Source organism: Pholcus phalangioides, unplaced genomic scaffold, assembly GCF_987345545.1.
Source record: "Pholcus phalangioides strain wild (caught in Gottingen) unplaced genomic scaffold, Ppha-v1.0 ptg000012l_1, whole genome shotgun sequence".
Taxonomy (NCBI): Eukaryota; Metazoa; Arthropoda; class Arachnida; order Araneae; family Pholcidae; genus Pholcus; species Pholcus phalangioides.
Window position 1 is genome coordinate 17,371,378 of NW_028301605.1, and position 27,742 is coordinate 17,399,119.

General features: G+C 35.5%; 1 protein-coding gene across 2 annotated transcripts; it reads right to left on the reverse strand.

The window, feature by feature from the left end:
- Nucleotides 1-1,241: 1,241 nt before the first annotated feature.
- On the reverse strand, nucleotides 1,242-27,742 carry LOC149079679 (uncharacterized). Of its 2 annotated transcripts, none has more exons than XM_089240291.1 (12): nucleotides 27,442-27,742; nucleotides 23,719-23,994; nucleotides 21,769-21,917; nucleotides 19,543-19,597; nucleotides 17,994-18,067; nucleotides 16,477-16,763; nucleotides 14,979-15,086; nucleotides 13,224-13,316; nucleotides 10,361-10,509; nucleotides 4,432-4,638; nucleotides 4,114-4,304; nucleotides 1,242-1,872 (listed from the first exon to the last, which is right to left on the reverse strand). In XM_089240291.1, exons 1-12 carry the CDS (start codon nucleotides 27,541-27,543, stop codon nucleotides 1,431-1,433), a joined length of 2,133 nt encoding a protein of 710 aa, XP_089096417.1. In that variant the 5' UTR covers nucleotides 27,544-27,742; the 3' UTR covers nucleotides 1,242-1,430. The 2 variants fall into 2 exon arrangements, with proteins under 2 accessions (XP_089096417.1, XP_089096418.1); XM_089240292.1 differs by having other exon boundaries at nucleotides 10,361-10,503; nucleotides 27,442-27,740.

A 27,742-nucleotide genomic window follows, 5' to 3' on the forward strand; every position in this document is an offset into this window, starting at 1 on the left:
TGCAGTCTTAATTGCAATTTTCTGGTCTGCAATGTTTGAGTCTGCTATTAAGTGGTGGTCGCAAAAAAATAGTTCAAATAGTATCCTGAGTATGACCAAATAATAAGCTAGATCTCATACATAAAGTAATTTTACTCTTACTGTTAACAAGGAGAACCTGTATTAATTCAAGTCAGGCTTGTTGCACTTTACTACAGGAAACCTGGAGCTTGGACATGTGTGGTATGCTTTCTTGCATGATATTAATAAAATTGAGTATGAAAACAATATACAGTATGTAGTTCAAAAAGCAATGAAGCATTTTCAAGAGGCATCTCAGCGTTAGAAGAGCGTTAGTCGAGAGAGGAAAAATATTCTAAACACAATGAGAAAAAAGTATTCTAAATAGTACAAAAAAGTCTGATTGGAGGAAAATTATGCGTAGTCTTATAATCAGTGTTAAGAAGTCTTTCAATTTGTGCAACTAATTTATATCAAAATTTTATGCTACTTTCAATATAACACAGTTTAATGTTCATCTATAATATTTACATAAATTATTCACAAATAAAAAGCCAACCGTCACATTTTTGTATGTGCCAACACCATGATACTGATAAAAAAAAATGGATTGACAGTTCTTGAATTGCATAAGAAACAGTACCTACATTCTGTAGAGGCATCATTTTATCATTGAATGATAAAAATTAGGTAAAACTAAATAAACAAACACATGGATATGTATGACATCATAAATGCATGTCACGATTATCACCAAGGTCGAATCTTCATATATATTTTAATGGCCTATGAAAAACCCTGGGTTGGTAAGTATGCCACAGTTTGGGAGAACCATTTATTTATTCTATGATTCTTCTGGGCTGTTAGATCATTGTTAAACAAACCAAGCACTTTGTCTTCTGCAGATATGACCAACAATCGTCAATGAATAGCGGTAAATTAGGAATATCTATTCCTTTTGATTAGAATGTTTTGATGTAGTAATAGTTATAGTAACTTACAGTTAGAGATAACTTACTTACAGTGTAGATAGTTATACATGTTCATTATGAATCATTAAGATCATCACCTATTCACAGAATTTTAGACAAGCATAATGACCCAGAAGAATCATTAAGTTGTCAGAAAGATCAATAAATATACATTTTGATTGATTCACATACACATTTTAAAACAAAATGCTAAAACATGGAACTTCATAATTGAAAAACAATGGAAAAGTGAGAACAGAGAAACTTGAAGAAAATAAAGTATAATTTAATTTCATTCGAAGATAGTATGTAAAATATTTACTGATTTTTTTTTTTCCTGATTTCTTGATGAGAATATGTTTTAACATCGAAATAACATCAGCTAATTAAACACTTTCTTCATTCTAAAGAGATTTACAATTTTGCTACGAAGAGCAATATTTAATGATGTATGTTGCTTTATGTCCTCCAGAAATAAGAATTGATTATCCCTTCTGGCTGTGATATGGATCCTCTTTTAATCGCCTGCTGTAGAAAATCTTTAAGTCGACCAATGGGGCCACCGGAACTTTCTATGTGTTTTATCTTCAGAAAATAATCCTTGCACAATGTGTGTAACACTTTTTTGAATTGTTTACCATAGCATTTGAATAGAGCGTGACCAGAAACTTCCAAGAAAGCTAATAGCATAGTCGCTGTTATGTCGGGTCTCGGATCAATATTCAAAACCTGGACAATCCATTTCCATCCTTGCACCAAGGTGAAAAACTTCTGAGAAGGATATCCGGGAACACACTGGCTTTGTATCATTGCAGCATACAGACCCATGCAACCGTGCATTCTCTTCAAGAAGTTTGTCTTCTCTTCAATTTTCCCGTCTGTGTATTTATACCCAAGGGCACTGAAAGTCACAAATTATATAAAATTTACATCAATAACAATGAGAAAAAAAATTACAATCATTGGTAAAATTATCACTGGTTTTTAATAACTTTTAATACACTAAATTAATGTCCTTAAGGTAAGTTACACAGCAATTGAATGATACAGAGTTGCTTCAGACAAACTTGAATATGATCACAACATGGGCAACAGAACATGAGTTTCAGCATTGAAAAGTGCATGGTCGCTCATTTTGGTTCAAGCAACCAATATTTTGCTTACTAGTTAAACTTTAGTGTGTATTAATTTTTTCATGATAATTGCTCATATTTTGGGTTGCTGTGTTTTGGTTGAATCTGGCATCCATATTTTTTATGGACGATCTTTTTTCAGGCATCATGTTGGGCATTTTGCCTGTTGTGGCCTTTGTATTTGCAGTCTAAAGCAGTGGTTCTCAACCTGGGGCCATATGGCCCCCTAGTGGTATTGGGATACTTCAAGGGGGTCACGGAAGAAAATGGAAAAAGGGGCCATGACAGGTGGTTTGGAGGGCTACAGAGAGTTGAGAAGAAAAATTAAGGTGTGGAGAAATAAAGCTTTTATATTAGTTACTATACACTTACAGAATAAAACAAAACCACCCATAAAACCAGGGCCATCTTAGGGCATGGACCCACCCGGGCCTCACCGCCTACATTTTGCAATAAGTTCCCTAAGGATGGAGTTTTTCGCAGGACCCCGGCTAGATTTTTCACAGACCCCTTCTCTATATTAAATTTATAGTGTGAAAAACAAAAAAAATGATGAAAACCATATCAGGCTCTGGGCTGCAGCTCTGTCAGTCCTACTCTTGTGAGGGGTCATGCCCGGAAGTCTCATGTCCATAAGGATAGGGTTGATACCACATATTAATACCCCACTTTAAGATATTTTGTATAGTACGATAAATTTTGAAAATAAGTAGGAAATATGTAAAGACTTTATTTCCAGCTAAGTATGGGACTACCATAGCATCACTTTGCCTAGGACACCCATGATGTTGAGACGGCCCTGAATAGAACTCGGACTAGCGGGGAGCTCAATAAACTCTAGGCCAGTGGTCTGGAGGCCAACCTTATTTGAAAAATTTTCGTTCAGTATAAATTCACTAAAAAATCAATTCAATACATATAAAGGATCTTGCTTCTAGATGAGGGTCGAAAACTCAGGGTGATACAGGGGAGCCACGAGAAAAAAATATGATCCAAAGGGGGCCACGGGCAAAAAAAGGTTAAGAATCACTGGTCTAAAGCATAAATACACATACTTATGAATTAAGAAAGGATGAAATATACTGTGAATCAATTAAGGCAAACGGTCACTAGTTATCACTCAACAGTAGATTAAATTATATACTTACTGCACTCAAACTAAAATCAGAAGGAAAAATCAACACCAGAACATAAAAAAACAGGACATACTTATTAAAATAGGAGGTTCGCAAACTTTTTTTTTTTAACACAGCTGGTGATCCATCAGCCTTTATATTTGGTTCACCCCAGTAAAGAGAAAAAATTTACACTCAATGGGCTAAACCACTCATGGCACCTATCTTTTTTTCTCTCCCAATTATGATGCCCCACAACACCCTTAGATACTCTTTCTTCAAAGTGGCCCACTAATTCGAATTTTGTATAAAATGATCTGGATGTTCCGTCATCTAATAAATAAATCATCTCACCGATTTGATTGGCAAAAGAATGAATTGACACAGTGGCCTTGCATTCTCAACTTTTTTCCTCACCAAATGATGGTGTAAAATGGAACATTTGGCATAACGGCAAGTGACAGTAAAAATTCTGTTTGTTACAATGACCTTAAAACATAGGTTTTCAAAGTGTGCATGAAGTCGAGCACCATAGTGGCCAAGTAGGGAGGAATTCTCAATAGTTTCCAGCATAAGTATGATATATGGTTATAAATATGGTTGAAGTATTTTGTCTGCTAGTAACAGCCTTGCCTTAGCCTTTTCCTGGTGTCTAAATAGTCTGTGCCTGACCAATAAAAATTACTCTAACACGAAGGAATAACAATCTTAAAATGATTGTACAATTCTTCAATATGCACCAAGACAAAGAAAGCACTTTCAAGTCCAATTCTCAAAAGACCGTTGATATGAATTTTTCATTTGTTATGGTTTTCTGGTTCATCTGTCTTTCATTGTTTTTCTGGAACTTTGCTTATCACGAGAAAAAATAAAACTAATTGAAAATCGACTTACATGCAGTAATCATCATCAGAGAGCCCTTCTTCTTTGGTAGGATAATAAGGAACTAAATACGGACACTTCATATAAAAATGGCCCATAATAAGTTGTTCCACATCGGGAAATTGCGAACAAATTGTCACAGCGACACATGCGAATGGGAACGCTGCTGCAGTTTTCGAACCAACTTGATCTTCTCCTTGCATCTAAGAATTAGAAAGAGAAGAGAATTAGATACAACTTAATGGTAACTTAATGCTACTAAAATCATGTATGACAATGTAAACTATGTATCCATGACCTAAATTTAGATACAAGAGAAAAAACACTAACCACTATTTTCTCTGCAAGGAGGTTCTTGCAATAACTAATGGCTAGCTGATGTTCATTGGCTGAAATGCGTTTCCCTCCACATTCAACTGTTTGACCTGACAGCAATGATACAAGGCTACGAACTTTGTCTCGTAACTGAGAACCTGATGCATCCGATATGGTATTAATGGCCACTGCTTTATGGAGCATCAATCTATACTTTTTTTGCTGGAAAGAATAATAATAGTTTTACTCTAAAAGCATTTATCACAATAAGTTCAAAAACACTATAATCTTTGAATGTGTTTACATTGGAAGAGCACAGATGTGTTGGAGGGATAATGACTGAAGTGATTAAAATTTTCAATGGGATGGATAAAATGGACGAGTTATTAATACATCGTCAATCTACATGCTTATCTCCGGGGGTCGTGAATTGCAACACAATTAACATGGTTAAAAAGAAATACAATAAACATATTGGGATAAATCGAGAAGGTTTCCATACTTAGATGAGGAAAACCACAATTTTTTATGGACAGTATATTTATATTTCATCATATAATTATTAGTTTTTTTATTGCTCTTATTGTGTTACTATATATTTGATGTAGGTTATATATATTAGACATCCTTATTTTTTATGGGTATGTTTTTTCAGCCACCTCATTGAGCATTTTGTCTGTGGTGGCCTTTATATTTGTATTTCCGATGTGTACCTTCGTATGAAAATATTTGATATGTACGACTGGCTCAAGACATTCAATGATTTGTTGTTGGATTTTAAATAACTTCAACACATTTTACAAGGCTTATGCACTGGTTTTTAAAATTTGAATATTTAGCTAAATGTTCTAAAAAAACGAATGTACATGTTATAATGAAATTAAGGTATGGCTACACAGTTGTATAAGAGAAAAAATTTTACTATACACAGAGATGCCATTGTACTCTAATTTACGTGGTCCTGGGACCCAGGTTATTGGCAAAATCTTAGTCATTTTTGAGTGAAAGTGGGTCCCTCTCAAAAAAATAGTATGCCTTCCAAACCTCATTCACTGGTATCTTGTGTGAATTTTTTTCAACATGGCCCAGGTCTTTGATCACGTGCTTATATCTCTTGGTTGAGACAGAGCGATGTTAGTTAGGAGGAGGAGGTATCTCTGAGAGAATCAAATAAATAATTTATTTTCTAAAAACATGTTCTATCCAAAGGTTCACTGGAAAAAAATGATTAATCAAAGTTAAAGCTTATAACTAAATTCTTTTACTTTAATTGTCTACTACAGTGGTTATCAACCTTTTTTGACTGGTGAAGCCCTTTTCGGTCTATAATTTCTATGGTGGAGCCCTGCTTGACTCGAGGAGCCCTTTTTGTGAATATTTTTAATGGTAGAACCCTGTAAGCCTCTTTTTTTTATTTACTTGTCAAATTTGCTAATTTATTTTATTTCCCTCGAGTGGCTGCAGAGCCCCTGGGAAGTGCACACAGAGCACCAGTTGAGAACCGCTGGTCTACTAGTAGAAAAGCTTGCAAAGAAGCCCATTAACACTGAGAATTTAACATATTATAATAAATCTGAAACAAATATACAATCAATCCCACTTATATTGTTTCCATTTAGAATGTTTTCCCACTTAGTAAGCAGCCAGATACCAAAACTGTGGCTATTCAAGGTAGAGTTTTTCAGATTCAGTTTTTTGTTGGTTTTTTTTTCTCAACAATCTCTGAAATTTTTTCACAATTTGAACGGGCATTCTAAAAAATCCTTTATGATGTTTTAAAAAATGCACATTCACAACCTTGTGGGAACGAGGCGAATTTATGCTGTCATTGAATGCCGGCAGATAGCCAGCATACGAAAGAACTGTAGTTTCCAGGATGTAACCTGGAAACCTGTAAGGAGAAAAACCAGCAGGGGAATAAAAACTTCAAAATTTAAAAATTCAGTACACTGCCCATCATTCAGGGATACAACCAGATATCCATCATCTTATTCTTCAACAATCCGCATGTATATCAATACAATACAGTACAGTAAAACAACTTTTTCAAGGTCATGCGATCATGATAGACAGTAGAAAGAGGGGGGAAAAAGAAAGGGCAAAAAAGTTGGAGAGGTTTTTCCTCTACTTTTCCCCAGGAACTAGGAAGGGACACGTTCCAGGGATGCATGAACCAAGTTTTTATAGATCCTTTTAGAAAATTCCGGGTATTTGACATGCTATAGCACGTCAGTGGCATTCCTGATACAGGTCATTGTACACAGTCATGATCTATAAGACTCATCAGCACAGGAATAATCAAAACCCCTATGGCAAGATCAAACATAAAATTACTCAGGGATTGAGGTGTGGGGGGAGGGGGGGGGCTCTCTCACAGTCATACACTGCTGAGAGGTATAGAGATAAGACCATACAACTTTATATTTGGTCATCTTTATATTGGTCTTTATATACAGGTCATAGTACACAGTCATGATCTATAAGACTCGTCAGTACAGGAATATCCGAAACCCCTATGGCAAGATCAAACATAAAATTACTCCAAGATTGAGGTGTGGGGGGCTCTCTCACAATCATACACTGCTGAGAGGTATAGGGATAAGACCATACAGCTTTATATTTGACTTTTCAAGGGATCCCAGTTTATTTTTATAGAGACGATCATTCACATCATAGGGCCCACCTAATCTATGATTATCTCAAAAGTGAGGACATTTGCCAGATGAATTGGCTAGACAGATTTCAAGACTGTTATACTTTTTTTTCACTGCACACCAACTCCAGTCATATTGCCGTACAGCAATTTACTACAAATACAAATACAACGCCACAACAGGCAAAATGCCCAACGAGGTGGCTGAGAAAAAGATGCCCATAAAAATATGGATGTCATTTCAAAAATACAGCAACCCAATTAAAAATGCAATTGACAAAAATTATAAATAATATATACACATGATAAAATATTATACAATGCCCATAAAGAATACTTATGGTTGTCTTATTCTAAGTATGGATAGCTTCTCGATTTACCCCAACATGTTTATCGTATTTCTTTTTGAACGTGTCAATTGTGTTACAATTAACTACCTCCGGGGGTAAGCTATTCCATTTATTAACAACCCTATTAGAGAAAAATTCCCTGCGACACCATAACCTTGCATTGTCCCTCACCAATCGATACTGGTGTTCCCTTGTAAAAGCAGTCGATTGGCGGTGTACAAAAAGTTCATGGTCCATCCTATCCATCCCATTGAAAATTTTGAACACTTCCATCATATCTCCTTGACACCTGCATTCATCCAATGTAAACATATTCAAAAAATGAAGTCTCTCTTCATAACTCAAGCCCTGTGTGCCAATAAGGACACGCGTAGCTCTTCTCTGCACCCCTTCAATCAAGTCTATGTCCCTCTGTAGGTATGGTCTGCAAAACCTTACCGCATACTCCAGTCCAGGACGAACTAAGCCTCGAAAAAGCGGAAGAATGACTTTAGGAGAACGCGAAGAGACTTTTTTGAAAATGAGACCAAGCATTCTATTCGATTTTTTGACCACCGCTGAACAATGTTCAAAAAACCTAAGCCGCTCGTCAATGAGAATTCCCAAATCGGTGACCCTAGCTGCATCTGGGATAGTGACACCATTCAACTCGTAAGAGAACCGTGGGTTGTTCAAAACAAAATGAGCGACCATGCACTTATCAACGCTAAACGTCATGCTCCATTCATTTGCCCATGCTGCAATCCTGTTTAGACTGGTCTGGAGCGACTCCCTATCGCTTTGATTCCTGATTACCCCCATTAACTGCGAATCATCATCTGCGAATTTGCTAGTAATCCCATCGATACCCTGATCGAGTTTATCGATAAAAGTGAAAAAAGTGTGGGGCCAAGGACACTTCCCTGAGGAACTCCACTTGTGACGTCTGTCCAACCAGAGAATTCCCCGTTCACCATAACTCGTTGCGACCTATCTCTTAACCACGATTCTATCCAATTCAGCAAGTTGCCCCCTATTCCAATCTCGTGTAAACGCTTCAAGAGTTTACCATGTTGGACCCGATCGAATGCCTTCTGGAAATCAAGGTAAACAACATCTACATTTTTGCCCTTACCCAAAGCCTTTGTCACGTGATCATAGAAGCAAAGGAGGTTACTTACCTATCGAGAGGGGGCCAACTGTCCCCCTTACATCCATTATTGACGTATCGAAAAAATGATTTTGGGTCAGAGCCAATGTTATCTGCCAACGTAGATTCAACTTCCTTTTTACTATCCCTTATCGCTTTCTTCAACACTCTTCTTTTATCAGTAAACAATGATAGGTCACCTCGTTTACTTTTATACTCTCTGAATGTTCTTTTCTTTTCAAGATAAAGGTTACGCATGCTATTCGTGAACCATAGAGGGTGCGATGTACAAACACGCTTTTTTCGAACAAAGAGTATGCCGTCGTGCAAAACAGAGGACAATTTCAAACTAAATTCTTCCCATCGACTTACCACCCCTACTGATTTCAACCTGTCTTTGAAAACTTTCGCTAACCTTCCTCTCAAAACATCAAAGTTAGTTCTTCGAAAACAAGGAACCAGTCTTTTGTTATCAACCTTACCCCGAAGAAAAGTTACAGTGAAATCTGACTATACGATAATCACTGGAAGAAAACTCTTCCCCCACCGAAACATGTTCAACAAGATCCTCAGAACTAGTGAGAACTAAATCCAAAACAGCAGTACCCGTAGTGGTTTCTGATACATGCTGATACAAAAAAATTTCAAGCACCAACTTAAGAAAGTCACTTTCATACTAATCTCTATAGATGAAAGGTTCTCCCAATCACTACCAGGATAATTGAAATCCCCTAGTATTAGAACCCTCTTACGCTTACACATGTAGGAAATTTCATCATGCAATTTGGCGATGTAGTTTTGACCCCTACTCGGTGGATCGCAACAAACCCCAACAATAAGTTTATGACGTTCGAATTCGACGACTACCAATCGAGTTCGATTGGAAATCTTTTCCCTCTAGAGAAAGTCATGTTGTACTTCTATCCACATCTTGAGCATGGAGAGGACTTTGACCAAGGGCATACTGAGAGGGCTTCATCTAATTGTGGTCACCTCAGGTTCATTGGGGCAAGAACTGCTCTTTGCTAATCCTTGGGTGCGAACCTGCCTTCCGTAGTCTTCATGGTGCTATATGAACATCTTACCACTGCATCATTTCAGCCCTGAGACCTACACCCTAATGAACATGTTTTGAGATGCTCCTGAAAAGGCAATCACAGCTCACCATCTCCCTTTGAGAACCATACAAGAGCTGAAAACAGTGTTGCTGCAGGAGTGGGCTCTACTGCCACAGGGAATCATCAACTGCCTTGTTTCCAATACGACATGACACCATGAGAATTGAATGAGGGGACAACCCTTCATTTTAGAGTTTATTTTATGCTCAATCTTTCAGCATGGTGTTTTAGACATTCATGTGCTAATGAGCCTTGTTGAGTATGATGAGCGTGTACCATGACTGTTATGTGATATAATTTTTCCTTATATAACTGACTATCCATACCAAATTTAATTGAATGGTACATGTTTTCCAGAACTTTGAGAAAATGTGAAATTCTCTCTCAATTTTGAACACCACTCTGAATGTGTGTATAATTAAGCTTTCAATGAGGGTAAGACTTTATTTTGTGATACTAGAGTGTATTATATCTTATTTTTGGTACAGTAGATCCTCATTTAACGAAGTCTCTGGCAAACGGTCAGACCAGGTTGACCGACAGAGCATGATGAAAGTTCCCATAACACATGGCTTGGAGTTATAGTGTCAACAACTTCATCAATATTGATTTGTCTTTAATGGAATCCAAAAAAAATAAAAAAACGGCAGTGTGTGACAAATGAAACAGAATAACTTTTCTTTTGAAGACTTACTTTGGGATCGTTTCTGAATGACTCCAAGGCAGTGTCTAATTCTTTCATAGTCTTCATGACATTGTAATAGACCTGATATGCAGATACATCAATGTATTCAGATGCAGGAGTCTTCTTTTCTTTTTCTGTGATTGTTTCTTCTGCTATTGCTTGATATCAAAAAGAAAATATTTTTGTGATTAAACATTTCAATACTGATCCATCACATTTATAATAAAAAAAGGAAGATTAAACACTTTTATTAAAGCTGAAATTTGATCTTGGAATGTGTACAATTTAGAAGGAAAACAAAATTAGCATAGTTTGAAGTTCATATTTTCGTGTAGCTATGTTAAATACCCTAATTTCTTGCATAAATAGGTTGCAACAGAGAAAACATTGCCCACAAAGTTAAAAAAATTAGTATCTAGTCTGCATTCACGTATTTGTACTATTTGTTCTCGCAACTCTTTAAAAGGAAGATTAGGTTGGATGGAGAAAATCAGATGAAATATCGGTAAAGTGTGCAGCATTTCTCTTAAACTTGTTCCGGAGTGGGATAAGTAAAAATCAAATGACATTTTCAGATTGAAACTTTGTCCAATTGTAATAGAAAAAAAATAAATCTTCCCATCCACACATCATTATATTGTCTGTGAAGCATAAAAAAACTTTTTTCTTAGATAATCCAAGCATTATACATACATTTATCTATAAGATTTAATTTATAATCAGGTAAATAGAATACAATCACTACCCAATTAATAAACACATTCCATTCTTAACCTGAAAGTACCGTATATACTCCTGTATATAAACAGATTTTTTTATTTTGTGGGGGGGGGGGGGGGGGGGTCCTTCAGATGTGAGCATCCACAGCAAGATTATTTAAGGAATTTATGGGCCGCCTGGCAGTTGAGTGGTTAGAGGAACTAGCTTCTCACTGTGTAGGTCTGGGTTCAAATTCCAATTCGGGCATGGATGTCTACTAACACTAACAAATTCCCTGGACGAATCATGCTGATCCCTTGGGAATACGTGAAGATCATGTTATGTATTTATTTAAATGGAGAAGTTTTAAAGATAAAAAAACACCAAAAAGTGATGCCTTAAAGAAACCCAACATTGGCCTAGTTTTCCAGTGGATTCACGAGATGTGGAATTCTGTTTCCACAAAAATCATCATCAAATCCTTTAAGTGTTTTGTGAGTAACATGATGAAGAGAACTGAAGACAACATTTCTCTTTGCAAGTGGTGACAGCAATGACAGCACAGTTGAAAATAAAAACTGAGATGCCACACTGTATGATAGCTTGGCTGTTGATGTAGAGCTTGCAGAATTAGAAAAAGAAATGGGCCAGAAAGTTTGAATCATTTTTCATCTAAGGGCTTATACAAAAGTATATACGGTATGTCAAGATGTTCTTATGCCAGAACTCATAAGAAGTACATCACAACCCACCACCCACCTTTAAGATTAATGATGTTTCAGAATGTTGCTCTTGAAAAGCCCTAATTGATTCAAAGTGTTACAGACTTTGAATTTTTATTTTGTGGGAAACCTTTATTTAGCATTCATCAAAGATTGCTACAGCAAATTTTCCAGAATACAATCTGTGTCTGAATTACAGGCATGAATGCGAGCTGGTCTCCCACTGGAAAAAGTTTCTCTGCTTAAAGCAGGCAGACTTTTTAACGATACATACATTGCACAAACATTTGTGCATGTCATTTAAAATATGGAAGCCAGAGGGCAGCACCACCAAAGAATATGAAACATACATAAATGTCAAGGTCACACATACATTCAGAGCACACATTTGTGCATGTACCAATTGCACCTTGCACCATGCAACCGTACATGCACCTTGTAAATATTTCCCCGAGAAATATTTACAAGATGCATGTACGGTTAAATGGAAGTAGTGTATAATCTGCATATTAATCTGAATTCTGAATTTCTTAGTGTGGGGGATTATATACAAGCACTTTATGCAATTAATTTGTTCTACAAAATTGTTGCGTATGAAGAAATTGTATAAAGTGAGTTGAATTTAAGATGGGAAAGAAAGGTAGTGAGGTTGGTTTTCTTCAGGAGTAAAAAAAATTTAACCCAACAGCATAGAAACTTTTTAATGGATTAATCATTCAAACTTATATGAATAAATATTGTGAATTTATTTAGTATGAATGAATTAAATTAGTACTTTTTCTATCTTTACTACTTCTGATTGATTCTACATAATGAGTGGGCATTTTTTCTTTCCTGAAGAGCCTGGCATGATAGGCTGATAACTCTTTTTAATGAAACAGTCAAGATTCTGCTGACAAGCAGCATTTTTTATCTCGTTATAAAAATTTTAGTTGCAAAGCCAGAGAATTCTGTATATTTTTTACACATATGAAAATTCTAGTTTCACTGAAACCTCTTTTTTCAATTAAGTTTGTCATAGCATTCTCAATATTGTTCAAATGTTGTTCATCAGTGAGATCTAATGAATTGTATCTGAAAATTTCTCTCATATTTGTCTCAGCTACATCATCAAATCCAATGCATTTTGTCCATTAAAGGATTTAACTATGTTATAAATATTTTTGATTGGCACGTCCATTTCCAGGATCAAAGTTAAACTTCAAGCCGAATTTTACAGGTTGGAACTCCTGAAATCAACTTTTCGAAAATTGTGTTATAGCAAAACCGCATAAATAAGGGATACCTGTACCTCTGCATATTACCTACAGCTTTCTGAGAAAGGTTGGAACAAAATAAATATTTTTAAAAACAAGCTGTGCTGAGAAGAACTATATAGTTATATTAAAATTTACTTCCGTTTGGTAGCTAATGAGAAAAAAGAAATCAAGCTTGTACACAATAGAACTCACCATTTTGATTGTTACATTCATCTTCTTCCATAGCATCTACCTCAGCTGTTTCTGACGGAATTTCATTGTTGACTATTGGTTTTTCAACAACATCTGCAATAAAAATTATTTAACAGAAATAGTTAGAGTAATGACAGGAAAACTGATAATTAAATTGATGGTTTGATAAAATCACATACAAAAAATATATAACTTTTAGCAAATCTTTAGCAATATACAATAGCATCTCAATGCACTCGAATTCTTCTGGAGTGCACAGGAGCATGCATGAAATTATCAAATACATGCATAGCCTACAGAGAACATTGTCTAGAATTTGGTTTCAGAATTCGAGTGACAGGTTAGTGTCAAATATATATTGCAAGGCATCACTGTGTAAAACGTTTTCTAAGCAAAACACTCTGAATATTGACAAAAACTACCACCAAGCTCTTTTCAAAATGAAATCACTAGCATTCTTGGGGGAAAAAATGAAAAAAGTTGTGTTCTTTGGAGAAAAAAAAAGACAAATAAAGAGAGAGCCTTGAGAAGAAAACAAAAAATTAAATGACCTGTAATATCAATCTTTCAAAGACTGATTTTTGAGACCCTAATATAGAGTAAATCTCAATAACACTAATGTACAGTGGCCAGCAAAACACTTCGAGTTATCGTTAGTTCAGCTTACCAAAAATTCTGACTTCAGAGTGGGGAAAGAAGAAAGATTTATGCAAATAACTATGATATTTACAAATATCGCATCAATAAAACATTTCAAACAACTGCAGATGAAAAAATTTACAGAAATAAATTATTCTAATGCAATTTTATTTAATTAGGTATTGAATGAGAATGTTTTAAAAAAAATAGATGTACATATTGTATTATGGAAACGGATGCATACCTGATACACGTATAAATGAAGCAATTATAAATAAAGTGTGTACAAGATTATTTTCCATCAAAAAACGTGATGATTTTTGACTGCCTCTTTCTTCTTCGTCTTTCTTTTGTAAGAAAGTCATTCACTTGTTTGGAAGCAGACAAATAAATTCATGAAGCCTTTAGCCACTTATCGGAATGTTATCGTGTTGTATCTGATATGTTTGAAACCATTTCAATAAAGCTGTTTCAACTTCTAGACAGTATTCTGCATACTGTCCTTATTTTTTAAAATTGGTGATCGGGTGTGAATGCCGTAATTTTCAGCTTTTTTTAGATTTGGATTTCTTTCCATTTCATCGATAATTTCTCTTTTTTCATTTAAATGTAACGTTTTCGACTTTTGTTTCAACATTTTTGGCAAATTTAGGTTAAATCAAGATTTGTACTGCACTTTAGAACACTGCATTCATCTGCAAATGAGCGAAAACTAATTTGCGATTTCAACATGACCACACATGCAAGAAAAGAAATGTAAACACAGGTGGTTAAGTTTATTGTCATTGGTCAATGTTTATCTAGAAAACTGGAGAGGGGAAGCGGATGACGAGTGAGAAAGGAACTCCTTGCATTATGAAAACCACACCCATGGTTTCCACTCACTGGCGGTTAAATGCTGTTTTCTTTTAATTCCTCTGTCCTGAAAAACTTCAACTCAGAGGAAGAAAAATTCGAGTCAAGGGAAAATTCTAACACTAAAATATAAAAAAGTTCTAGGGCTGAGTGAAAACTTCGACTTAAACAGATATCCCAGGTATCGGAGTTCGAGCTATCCTGAATTGTAGGTACTTATGTGAATGTGGCACTAAAGAAACAATAAAAAAAAAAAAATACCATTTTCAGAAAAAGAAAGCACTTCTCTCTTTCTGCTTTCTAGTTCTTTTCTTCTATTTTCTTGTTCCCTTTTTCTATTTTCTTCTTCCATTTCAGCTTCTTTGCTAGCTTTAAAAAATAATCATAAAGTAAAACATAAGTACATTTGATACAATTTGTACATTCTTGGCAATTCTACCCCCCCCCCCCACAGTTTGGTTGATATATTGATTGATTGTTTACATTGGAGATCAATGCTGTCAATGGATTCGTAAGGGAATTAATAGGATTGTTAATGCCAGTAGTAAACTTTAAAAAGAAATGGAGAAGCTACTTAGAATAATAATAGGCATTGTTTTCGTAATTGCATTGGGCATCTCAACCATTTTGTCGGGCATGTTGTATTAGTTAAGTATTTTTTTAAGCGAAAACAAACACAAAATTTTCGAAGTAGATTCATGTGCGTCTCTCAAAACACTAATTGATATCACAGGGGGAAAAAATTCCTTCAATTTTTTGGCCGGGAATTTGTTCCTCAATTTGACGCCCTTTGTAAATAATTTGTACGAAATAAAGTAACAAAATCCAACGAGAAAGTACAGGGGTCCAAAAATTAACACCTGTTTTGATTCATACTGCACAAACTTTGCATACTGTCGACTTTCATGAAAATTTTGTTGCGACATCGTCTGAAAATTTTTTTTATGATCAAAAAATTAGAAAGCCTGTGTTTGTTACTTTACAAATTATTAGTGAAGGATGTTAAACTCATAAGGTATCAATTGATACCAAACCTTCAAAAAAGGAATTTTCCTATAGTTTTTTTGTGGTTTTTTTTTCTCAAGAAAAGTCCACCCCTGAAAAATTACGTTGTCAGGTGTGAGCATTTCAAAAAATAAAGTACTGAGAATTGGGATGGAGTATGGCTTATTTGCAATTTTTTTGTTGTCTTTTTGCGACATCGTTTTGTTGCCGTATAATGTGTGGCAATTCATTTCTCGGGTGAGGATCTCAAAGGTTTTTAAGAAATTTTCCGAACAGCACAGACACACACACAATGCCCTAAAAAAAATTTAATAACACCGCCAAGCCCGGTCATCTTGTCCACCCATTCAATAGGGGAATTTTCTTCCCAACAAAATGCGGGGGGGGGGGGGTGGACTTTTATTGATAACTCTTTGTAACAAACACTGACTTCCCAAAACCTTTATCATAAAAAATTCTTTTGATTAAAATAGTCTTTTATGGGGATAGCTGTCTTTTTTTGTAACCCAATGAATTTGTAATGTTGCCACAATACTTTGAGATTTTTCTTCTTGATTTGAACAACGAATTGCCAGCCTTTTTTGAAAGGGTTAAAACGCACAAAATGGTTGCCCCGAATGTGTTCACATACTTTTCTGAAACACTGTAAGAGGCAATTTTTACCACAGAACATTTTTAGTCAGCTGAGGGCGTGTTGTGGAAACATTCTGCTTTGGAAGCATGCATTATATTCACACAAATCCTTACTGCTTACCTGCAACACATGATATGTCTTGCAACAACTTCTCAGCTTGTTCCAAAAGCATCTGGCACTTCTCAAGATCACTTAGGGTTGCCATGTTCGAGGTCAAACCTCCAGATATCATTTCCAGAGCTCGAGTGAAGTGTGAAGCTAATGACTTCCATTCAACATAGGGAAGATCTGGAAATCCTTTCTGCTCACAAAACTGGATCTTTTCTTGAATCTTAGGAAAAATACCAGACGTCAGAGCCTCTTGCAGATTTTCATACTTCAATTTCAGTTCTTCTTGTTCTTTATGCCTAGTGATTAGATGGGAAATAAAAAAAACTAAAAAGTTTACTTTTCAGGATCTTTCTACATGTCTTGTTTTTTTAATTTGTTGATTGATTATGATAACAATATAATTGATTATGATAACAATATAATTGATTATGATAACAATATAATTGATTATGATAACAATATAATTGATTATGATAACAATATAATTGATTATGATAACAATATAATTGATTATGATAACAATATAATTGATTATGATAACAATATAATTGATTATATTGATACTGTAATATTATAATAATTGATTAATCGAAGAAGCTGCAACTAGAAGGGAATCAGGCTGGTCTGGTGTCCCGGGTGCAAGAACAGAAGCAAGTGCAAATTTCACCTCTCAACTTCTCTTTCAATATTACAAAAGAGCACCGAAATGTGTACTTGCCTTGGCTGACCAAGCGCCTAGTTGTCCCATTAAACAATTTACAGTGCTATTTTTAACAGCCTACAATTTAGGTTTGCAATGCTGAGATAGAAAACAACAGAAACAACTTGCCGAGCAAAACTGATATGAACCAAGACGGTGCACCAGCAACCCCCAATAGTTCTTTATACTAACAAATATTTAGATGGATAAACTTTGAAAAAAATTATAATTTTATTACTAATGTTGGGGAGGGGGACATCTTGAAGATCTACTTTACTTAAATTTTGCTTTAAACAAATACTCTACTTCAATGGTTTTGCAATATATATTTTTAAGTTTGTCATTCATATCACAGGAAGTAACTCATAAAATGAGTACAGTATGTAACTGACAAACAATATTGATTTTTTTCTCCCTTTTATGGTAAGCAGCAGAATGAATACTCGCCAACCTGTAAAATACTCAACAGTCTTGTAGCCTTCGTATTTCATCAAAGTAGAATATTCAAACATACATTTAATACATAATTTAAATGTAATATGTTTCACCCCATTAATAAGAGATGAAATACACATCAATAGTAATCATATAATAGTTGTGCTTTACATGATCATTTCCATTAAAATGAACAGTCCTAAATATTTTCATATGACTATCATATATGTTTTCTTTGTGATATAATGTTTTTTGTGTCAACTGTCTATCTCATTTTTCGGTGGGAGTGGGGGGGGGGGGGGGGTTAGGCATACAATCAGAGCTGAGTACAAGATTACAAAAAAAAAGTCTAGCGAAAAAAATTTTGAACAAATAAATAAAATGAAATTACTTTTTGGTTAAAACTTCATTTTCCATCTGAACCTGGTCTTTTCTTGAGTCAGACATTTGTGCAGAAACTTGCAGCTACAAAACATACAAATATGTAAGTTGAAAAAATAATAATCTTCTAATGCTCTTATGTATGATGAACTAATACTGTATTTATTCAAACCCGTAAGTTCACCTTATTTATCAGCAACAAAATTCATGTTTTCTCTCAACCCTCCATCACGGCCAATTTATTTACACCATTATCAACTGAAAACAGTCCTACTACTGTCCAACCGAAACAGTTTTAGACTATATCATCTATTGACAATATCCGCCTTTGCAGGAACTGGACTGATTTTTTACTTCACAGAATTTTACTGTAAAATCTGCAACATTTCAAAAATCCCTGCAAGCACTGAAAAAGTTTTTCAATGTCTCTTTGTCTCTTGAATCATCTTTTACTTGCACATTATGCGTAAAGCTCTCACCACATGCAGCAGTTACAGCTGAACTAGTTTGTAATGAAACAAAATGTTTCGAATATCATTTCACAGCATCTACATTTTAAAAAGCTTTACAGAAAGTGCCTTGGCTAACTCAAAACGTAGCGCACCAAAGCTCACATAACACTTGTTTTGGCTATGCCTTTGTCGATTTCTTTTAAATTATGTTTTCCAAACAAAATGTAATACATCGTTTTCCAAACTTATTGTTGTATCATCTTTTTAAAAAATTTTTTTTTCTTATCCCCCAACTCAAGCCAATCCATAGGATCCTATACTAAGCTTGCAGTTTCTAGCGCTCCTCCTTGGATCATTTCATCATCCCCTGGGGGCAATATTGCCCAATTTGGGAAACACTGATGTAGTATGACAATACATTGCATCAATCTTAACACAAGTTTTGAAACTGTGCTCATGAAACTGCAGGCAATGTGGCATTTATTCCAAAAATTAAACTGCAGTCAATGCTCGATTTTATTAACCACTGATTTATGAACTAATTTTCTGCTCTCAAACAATATACTATTTCTTTAAACGTCTTTACTATTTATGAACTTTTGATTTTAAAAACTATCATTGAAGTCCATATAGGGATGGGGGGGGGGGGGGGGATTGTAAAAAAAAGTGTCAACTGTACAACCAATGTGTGAGTTCACCAACTCATCTATTGCAATAAACACTAACAAAATCATGAAAATGGCATTTGGAAAATTTATGAGGTCCATGAAAGAGACTTTGAGCAAAACTAAATTCCAGAAAAAATCATGTTATTTGTTTTCTCACTGCACAAGTAATTTACATGTAATATATACATGAGAAATAATATACAGTAAAACCTCTCTTTTGCGTACACCAATGGGACAAAAAAATTTGTCCATAAAAGAAGGGTGACTGTTAATAAGGGGTTTGAAATGCACACTTTTGTTATACAATGGGAAATTATTTGGCAATAAAAAAGAGGGATGACCGTTAATCAGGGTTTTACTGTACTTTATACATGACATCAACTGTAATATACTAATAATACTTGTCATTAATAACAATTATCAAATCAGTTATTCAAACCTGGGAGTCTGTTTTCACAGCTGGTTTCTTGTAACATGCTTCAAATTCCTTGAAGCTAAAAAGAAGTACATAAGTTGTTAAAACTTTGTTTAATGTTTCACAAAATATACACAGTTGAACCCTTTGACAAAATTTACACAGTTAACCCCAATTTCACAAGTTGGATACATGGAGGGAGGGGGGGGGGGACAAAATTTTTATTCACCAAATTTAGTAAAATTGTTAAATCAGGGGAGTGAAGATGAACATGAATTCACACATATACCGCATTCAAATTAGGGCAATTTGTTAAATTAGGATCGGCCTGTATATACAGTAATGCCTCGGCTTACAAATTTTTCTGCTAATGAACATTTCAATCGATATGGATGCATAAAACAGCCCCACCATGAGCTAAATTTTTGTGCCAATCCTCTTGAGTTCATTTCCAGTCCCTAATTCACTGCAGAATAGCATCAGTGAATAGCATGATGCTTGTTCTTGGATAAACTGCACTTGGTTACCTGCATAAGGGCACCCACTCAAAAGATTAGAAAAAGTATGATGGGGGAGGGTACTCCCCTTAGACAACATAATTACATAAGCATAATTACATAATTTTAAAAAAATTCTAAAATTTTTTTTTAAATTTCAAAATTAATTCTCTCCCCCCCATAGCACTATTTCAGTATCCTGTAAGATTGACTCGAGCCAAAGCAAAATGACAGAAATGACTTGGTTACAAAAACAATTTTTGGCCAAAACAGTGTACTAGCAACTACAGATAATTATTTCCTGTCTCTGCTCACAATAAAAATTATTCTTTTTTGGAGTCTGTCAACTTTCTTCGACAATGTGAACACAACAAATTATAAAGGCATGTAAGTTTTATAAGAATGACGCTCTTTAGAGACCACTTCCAAAAGCACAGTGCAAAATGTGTAAATTAAAAGGTCTGATGTAAATAAGTAAAGGTGAACTGGATGGTTTTACTGCATTGTCCATCTTTTTTTAAAGGGAGATTTGTTTACATTTTGCTGTTCACACAATACCAGTAAAATCATTTTTGACAAATGAAGCACTTCTATTTCTAGCTCTTTGCTAAACATTGTAAATATTGTTCATGCCTCTGCATGCCCTAAAAATACAGAAGACAATGGAATGCTATTGGGTATCATCAGAGCCACAAAACCTAGAATAGGCCTATGTACCCAACTGCTTTATTATGCAGAGATGCCACTGTACTCTAATTTACCTGGATCCCGGGACCCAGGTTATTCGAAAAATCTGGGTCCTTTTTGAGTGAAAGTGGGTCCCTCTCAAAAAAATTTATCTTGAAAAAGATTATGCCTCTCCCCCCCCCCCCAATAATTCACTGGTATCTCTGAATTTTCTTCCGGCATGCCCCAGATCGTTGATATCATCTGCTTATATTTGTTCATTGAGACTGAGAGGTGAGTCATGTTCTGGGTAGGAGAAGAAGGTGTCTGTGAATCAATTATTTCTAAAAACATATTTTATCCAAAGGTTCATTTGCTTTCATTGTCTACTAGTAGGAAAAGCTTGCAAATAAGCTCATTAGCACTGAGAATTTAACGTATGGAATTCCGCACAAGTAATAAATCTAAAACAAACATACATTTTATCCCGCTTATAATGTTTCTCCCATTCAGAACATTTTTCCTCTTAGTACAATTTATTTTCGTGGTCCTAACAATAAGTAATTCTCATTAAGATTTCCATGCATGTTTCGTGTTCAGTAGGTGGTGCTATCTATCTAGTGCCACAACTATATACTTTCTCAAATGGGACCAGCACACATTTTGGCACACCCATGTAATGTAGAAGCAGTTATAGGATGCAGAGTGAATTTGGTGGCCCTCTCTAGTCCAGAGACAGGACACTAGACCCGACTCCCCCCGCCCCTAGGTGCAGCCCTGCATCTATCCTCCAAACTGGTGATGCATGCATTTGAAGTTTAATGTATACATATTTGTGTCATACGTCTGTGTGATCACAGTGGCAACCAGAAGTTTTTTCAAAGGAATAGTCAACTCAAAATTTGAAAACCTTAGAAAATCAAATTTTTAGCCGATAACATTGCGCGATCGTGGATTTCAAACCCACATCTTCACAAACCATATTGGTTATTCATGTATCATTGAATGAATAACAGAGAGTGACATCATCTTCACAAATCATGTCGGTTATTCATGTACATCATAAACTCTCTAAAATCTGACTTACCAAGTTTGTTCAAAGCTTTGTAATTCAAAATTTTTCTGTAAGGCTTGTATCTCATGTCGCTGCCTCTCTATATGGTACTGCTGTTCCACTTGCTTCTGGAGACCACCAGAAAACTCTTCGAATTCTTTTAACTTGACATCACACAATTGCTGCAAATGCACATAAAACCAAATTTCAATTTAAAAAATAACTATTTGCCAACTCAAACAATGAAGCCTTAAGCTGAATATTAAAAAAAAAAAAAAAATGAAGCTGCTACGGCACACCAGCAAAGATACGCATTCTAGTACTATGCGGTTAAACTCAATTTAATGACATCCAAGGGACCACAAAATTACATCATCATAATTGAGGTGTCATTAAAACTAAAAGCCAGAGGTTTCTATGGTAATATACTTTATTTCGTTAATCAATTAATATATGTTGGTTAAAAACTTAACACTTGCCCAAGCACTGTTCGGGTGATGCAAAAGCCAACTTTGAATAAAAAAAGTTTTTAATTTCATTGAAAAAAAATGACAATAATAAATTAATAAATTCAATATTTGTAACAGCCTTGATTGCTGATTTGAGAATTTATGTAATCTATTTGAATAAAAAATTGTTTATTAAAAAATATGCTTATTTTTGGACACAGTATGGCAGAAAAAAGAAACCGTTAAATGATTGAATTTTGAGACCCCCAAACCCATGAGGCTGTGGGCAAAATGACCATGCAGAAATCAGGCCCTATGTGTGTGCGTGTCTATGCACAGAAGTTTACATTAGTTAAATGGGTTTTTTTTTAAACTGCCTTCACGTAATCCAGCGATTTCTACAAACTGGCACAACAACCCCTAGTTTGATAACTATATTTCTAAAAGTCTGCATGTTTTTTTTTTTTCATTTGCTCAAATTTCTAGAAAAATACTACACAAATTGTTCTGAAATTTTGGTCACGGGATCCCTATGCTTGTACTCACAATGTCTGTAGAGAGCAGAAAATCATTTACAAGCATATTTAGTATTTATTCTTAGTATAATATAGTGACTTTAAACATTACATGCAATTGATGAGTGTATTTTCAACGGGAATTTTTATATTGAAAAGCAATATTTGAGGTTTTTGACCTGCCAACCCTGATTAGTTGCTTCTATATAAGTTAATTATAAATATGATGACTGCTTTGAATGAAAATTATTAGCTTAAACCCAAATAATTCAGTCAAATCAATTAAATTAAGCAAAAATTTATGTATATTCGGTATATCATATACTCTGATAAATTCCTCAGGACATACATATCAACTGAAAAATACATTCATTCTATATTAAATTTAATTACGTGCTGTGTAAGCTTAGCTTGTCCATGACAATCTCAATAATGCACTTTGTGACTGTATACATGCATAAATTGTATATATGTATGTATACGACTATATACATGCATATACAGTCGTATACATGCATAAAGTGCATTATTGAGATTGTCACAGACAAACTAAGCTTACATAGAACGTAATTCAATTTAATATAGAATGAATGTATTTTTTAGTTGATATGTATGTCCTGAGGAATTTATCAGAGTATATGATATGCCAAACATGCATAAATTTTTGCTTAATTTAATTAATTTGACTGCTATGTAAGCTAATTTCAAGACCTCACTTATAACATGACATCTGTTATAACATACACTTGAATCACCATGGGGGGTACAGTATGTAATAAGCAAACTCGGCTGCATTTTGTGAAAGTTACAAATCTTTCAAACAGTTGTTTTTATCAAACAGGATTGATGAAAACCCCTTTTTTTTTTGGTATTTGATTTTTTGCCACCCCCTGAATTCACTCGTGTCTAAATTGTGCTGGATTCGGGAGAGAGTCTATTGTACTGTGAAAGTGCAATATAAACAACTTTATGTCACATCTAATAATAATAACAGCAACTTCATTAGAAACTGAACTAACCTGCACAGATTTTAGTCTTTCGGATTCATATTGGACGATAGGCAACTCTGTTTCACTCAACTGTTTAAAAAAGTGTACATCCTCAGAAGTTTTGCGAATCTGTCCGTTGAGTCTCTTTTCTTTCTTGTCTTTCCGAGCTCCCGCTGGAACATCATCAACGCATTCATCGGCACATTTTGTTTCATGGTTTGTCACGCAGCCTTTCTCGATGATTTCCAGAGCTTGTGAACTTAGTGTGAGAGTTGAGAACTTTTTCGTTATCTCATCTAGGATTTCCTAAAACGTACAAAACAACTTGCATGTGATACGAGTGAAAAAAAATTGGAGAGAAGATCAGCAATTTTTCTTTTGCACAGTCTACACTCATTATAACAACTCTGGTTCCATCAAAAATGGCCGTTATATCGAAAAGAAAATATATAGTAGGTAGATACATGAAAACATGCAGGAACTTATCTTACTGGTCATTGTGATGGAACGGTCGCTTTATTAGGGGTTATTATAACAAGCGTAGACTGTATGAGTTAATAAAAAAATTTCAGATTTTTTGATTTTTGGGTATTGATCTGACACTCTGAGTAGATTGCAACCATAGATTCCATTGTAAATATGGTTCGTCTTGATGGGTACTATGGGTACTACCCAATTTTTTCTAAACAGTTTACGAATACCCTGTATAGAGAGGGGCAGGAACAGCCACATTCTAGGAGGTGCAGTGCACCATTCTAGGAGGGTGACAAATTCGAGTTGAAGGGTAAAAAAAACTTTATCCACCCAAAAGAAACAGGGTCATGGAGCCAAAAATAGCTCCCACACAGGCAGTGATTTTTTCTCAAGACGTCCTTGGAGGGGGGAAGATATCACCATAATGGATTCTGTTCCAGGGTGAGAGCCCTTAATGGCACCTTAGTATTTATAATAAAACAGGTATGTCATAGGCGTTATTATTGTTTTCATAAATCAATAGGCTCAAGTGTACTAATCATACTTACGGAAAGATTGGAACCTGGTCATTAATTTCCATTTATTGTGACCCTTCATGCACGAACAAGAGGGAGATTAACTCACAGGTGCCACAATTTCAGGGGAGAGAACCCCAAATTTATACATTTAAAATATCCATACATGTTTATAGGAACATACTTCTTTTGTGAAAGTTCGGGACCCAGCTCATGAGCATCAAATACTTTTACGCTATTTAGCATACAGGTCCCCACAAAGGTGAAGCTGGCAGGTTCCAGACTGAGACAATTTTCAGCACTTTTTTCTCCGCTGTGAATACATACACGGCGCCATTTATTCCAGTGTGCAACAGAAGCCTATAAACGGAAGTGACGTGATGCATACAATAGAAGCCTATAAACGGAAGTGACGTAATGCATAGGCCTACATGTGATACTGCCAAAGTCTATATACAATGTTTTATACTCGTGTCCAAAAATTAAGCAAGCGACAGCTTTTATAGCAAAACGACACTGCTTTAATCTTGCCCTTCTGGATTGGACAGTTGGTGGAACATAAACGCGTGGTACCCGAGCATAAAACAAGTACAGTACTGGCAGATAATGTCTTACCAAGTGATGCTGCAACCATGGATATAACAGTCATGGTGGTCCGGGAGGAAGTCTTCCCAGCAAAAAATCATTACCTAAATGGGACCTACTTTTTGCGCCCATGTGTTACTGGTATTAATAGCGCAGTGTTTGAATCAGCTAAAGCTTTTTCTTTTCTGTCTCATTTTTTCCATTTGTTGGTAGCATGTTATCCCTTGATTTTTTTTCCGTTGAAATATTCCCTTTCCTCGTCAGGTCGTACATTCCATTCATGTTATTTTTTCGCGCTGACCACTGCATTATTTAAAATAAAGTCCAGATTTTTATTTGTTACCAAGTTTTTATTTCGGAATCATGTTTTCATTCACAACCCGTTGTTCATTTTATGGGGGGTTTTCCTGTTATAACCATCCACTTGGCACATTTTTTTGTTTTAGCAAATTTGCATCGCCAGTTCGGCTCAGATTCTTTCCTGACGAGTTTTCTTATTAGAGTCAGTTAGGCTGATGCGAACAATTTTCATTACTGTTCAGTAAAAAGAATGTTTTTTTTTCCATTACAACGTAAGTTACCTCTGTTGCGATATTGAAAGTGTTGCTTGATTCAACGGAACTATGTTATCTACGTGCTGAAGTGTCAGCCAAAAGGTGTATTACCTTTGATACAGCTGTCATTTCAACAGTGCTGGTTTACATTCAGACTCCCCAGCGCGACCCAACCCGCAAGGGTAAAAGGCTTATATATCTGGAGGGACAGAGTCTGGGTCATGACTGGTTTGTCGGTTTACATTCAGAGATATTCCAATAAATTCTGTTAAATATTTTTATATAATAATGTTTTTGCTAAATATTTGCAAAGAAGCCTAAACATCAAACCGGAGAGCCTAGTATTTCGCCATAGAGATCTCTGCAACGGGATAAGTCCGGTGGCAGAGACCCTGGCGTTCATTCATTCAGTATTTCGTCATAGGAACCTGGAGAGAATCAAGCCAAAACGTGCCCATTTAGTGTTGAAAAAATGTGTGAATAGTTATAACAGAAAGTATCATATTAAGATATGGGGACAGCTATAAGTAAATTCCTTTTGGCGATGTCTTGGCGATTTTTTTTCTTCAGTGAGAAAAACTCAAAAAGATGAAAAGAAATCACTAAGAGTGAAGGAGAGTCATGCTTTCCGAGGTATTTCTTGCCCATGAAAAAAATAACCATTTGGCAAAAAAAGTCTAAAAACATGACAAGAAGTTACAGCAGAGTGAAACGGGGTCATGCTTTTGAGCATTCTTCTTGTCTAAGGAAAAAAAACGCCGAAAAGTAATTGTACTATGGCTGTTCCTAATTCCTTTTTGACCAATTCTGCGCTCAGGCAAGAAGAATGTCCAAAAGCACGACTTGGTTTGGCGAGTCTCTTTTGACTCTTGGCGACTTTATCTCAGGCTCTCTGGTGTTTTTCTCGCCAAAGAAAAAAAAATCACCTACACATTGCCAAAATGGAATTATAGACCTACATTAGCTGTTCCTCAGATTATTTTTATTGTCTTTTTTTTCGTTTTAACAGTCATAGTATAATTTCTTTTCGGAGACCTGTTGGCGATTCTCTTCTTGGACAAGAACGTCTCAGAAAGCATGACTTCTCATTATGCTCTGTTTTTCTCGCCAAATGAAAAAATTTGCCAAAAATAGATTATACTACAGCTGTTCTCAGCTTGTGGGAGAAAAGAGTTACTGCAGAACGGGGGGCTACTACTACAGCTGTTCTCAGCTTGTGGAGGAAAAGAGTTACTGCACGACGGGGGGCACAGCTGTTCTCAGCTTGTGGGGGGAAAGAGTTACTGCAGGACGGGGGGAGGGGTTGCTGTTTAGAGATTTATTTCTACCTACAGATTGATCTTGTAAGAAAAATATATATTTGAAAACGGATCTCACTCCATTTCAAGCAATGCCAAAAAAGAGATAAAAGGGATATTATTACCTACTACCTATTTGCCAAAAAGTCTATTATACTATAGCTGCTCCCAGCCTGGGGGGGGGGGGTGAGAACTGCTGCCTGGTGTAAGGGGGGGGGGCTATTTGTAGAGATCAATCTCTATTTTTTTTTTTTATTTTTTTTTATATAGATTGATCTATATGTATACGAAAAATAGATGATATAGAACCCAATCGGAAAAACCTACTTCAGTGCGTCCTTCTTCGTGCCAATTGCGATCATATTTGAGTTGACCTTTACGGGATCTACGCAGAGCTGCAACTATTTCCAGCGTCTTCTCAGGATCCATGGAGCGGCCTGGAGGATGAGACTGTCCTTAGTTCGATCAAAAGTGACAGGATCCGCTATCTATGCTTTTGAAGAAACTGCGGCTCTGCATTGATAAGGGCTTCCTAAAACGCCAGACCATATCAGCTAGTCACCATCAAATCAGCCGCTTCCTGTTCGTACACAAACACCGACTCACTTTTTTTTTTGCGATCTGGTGA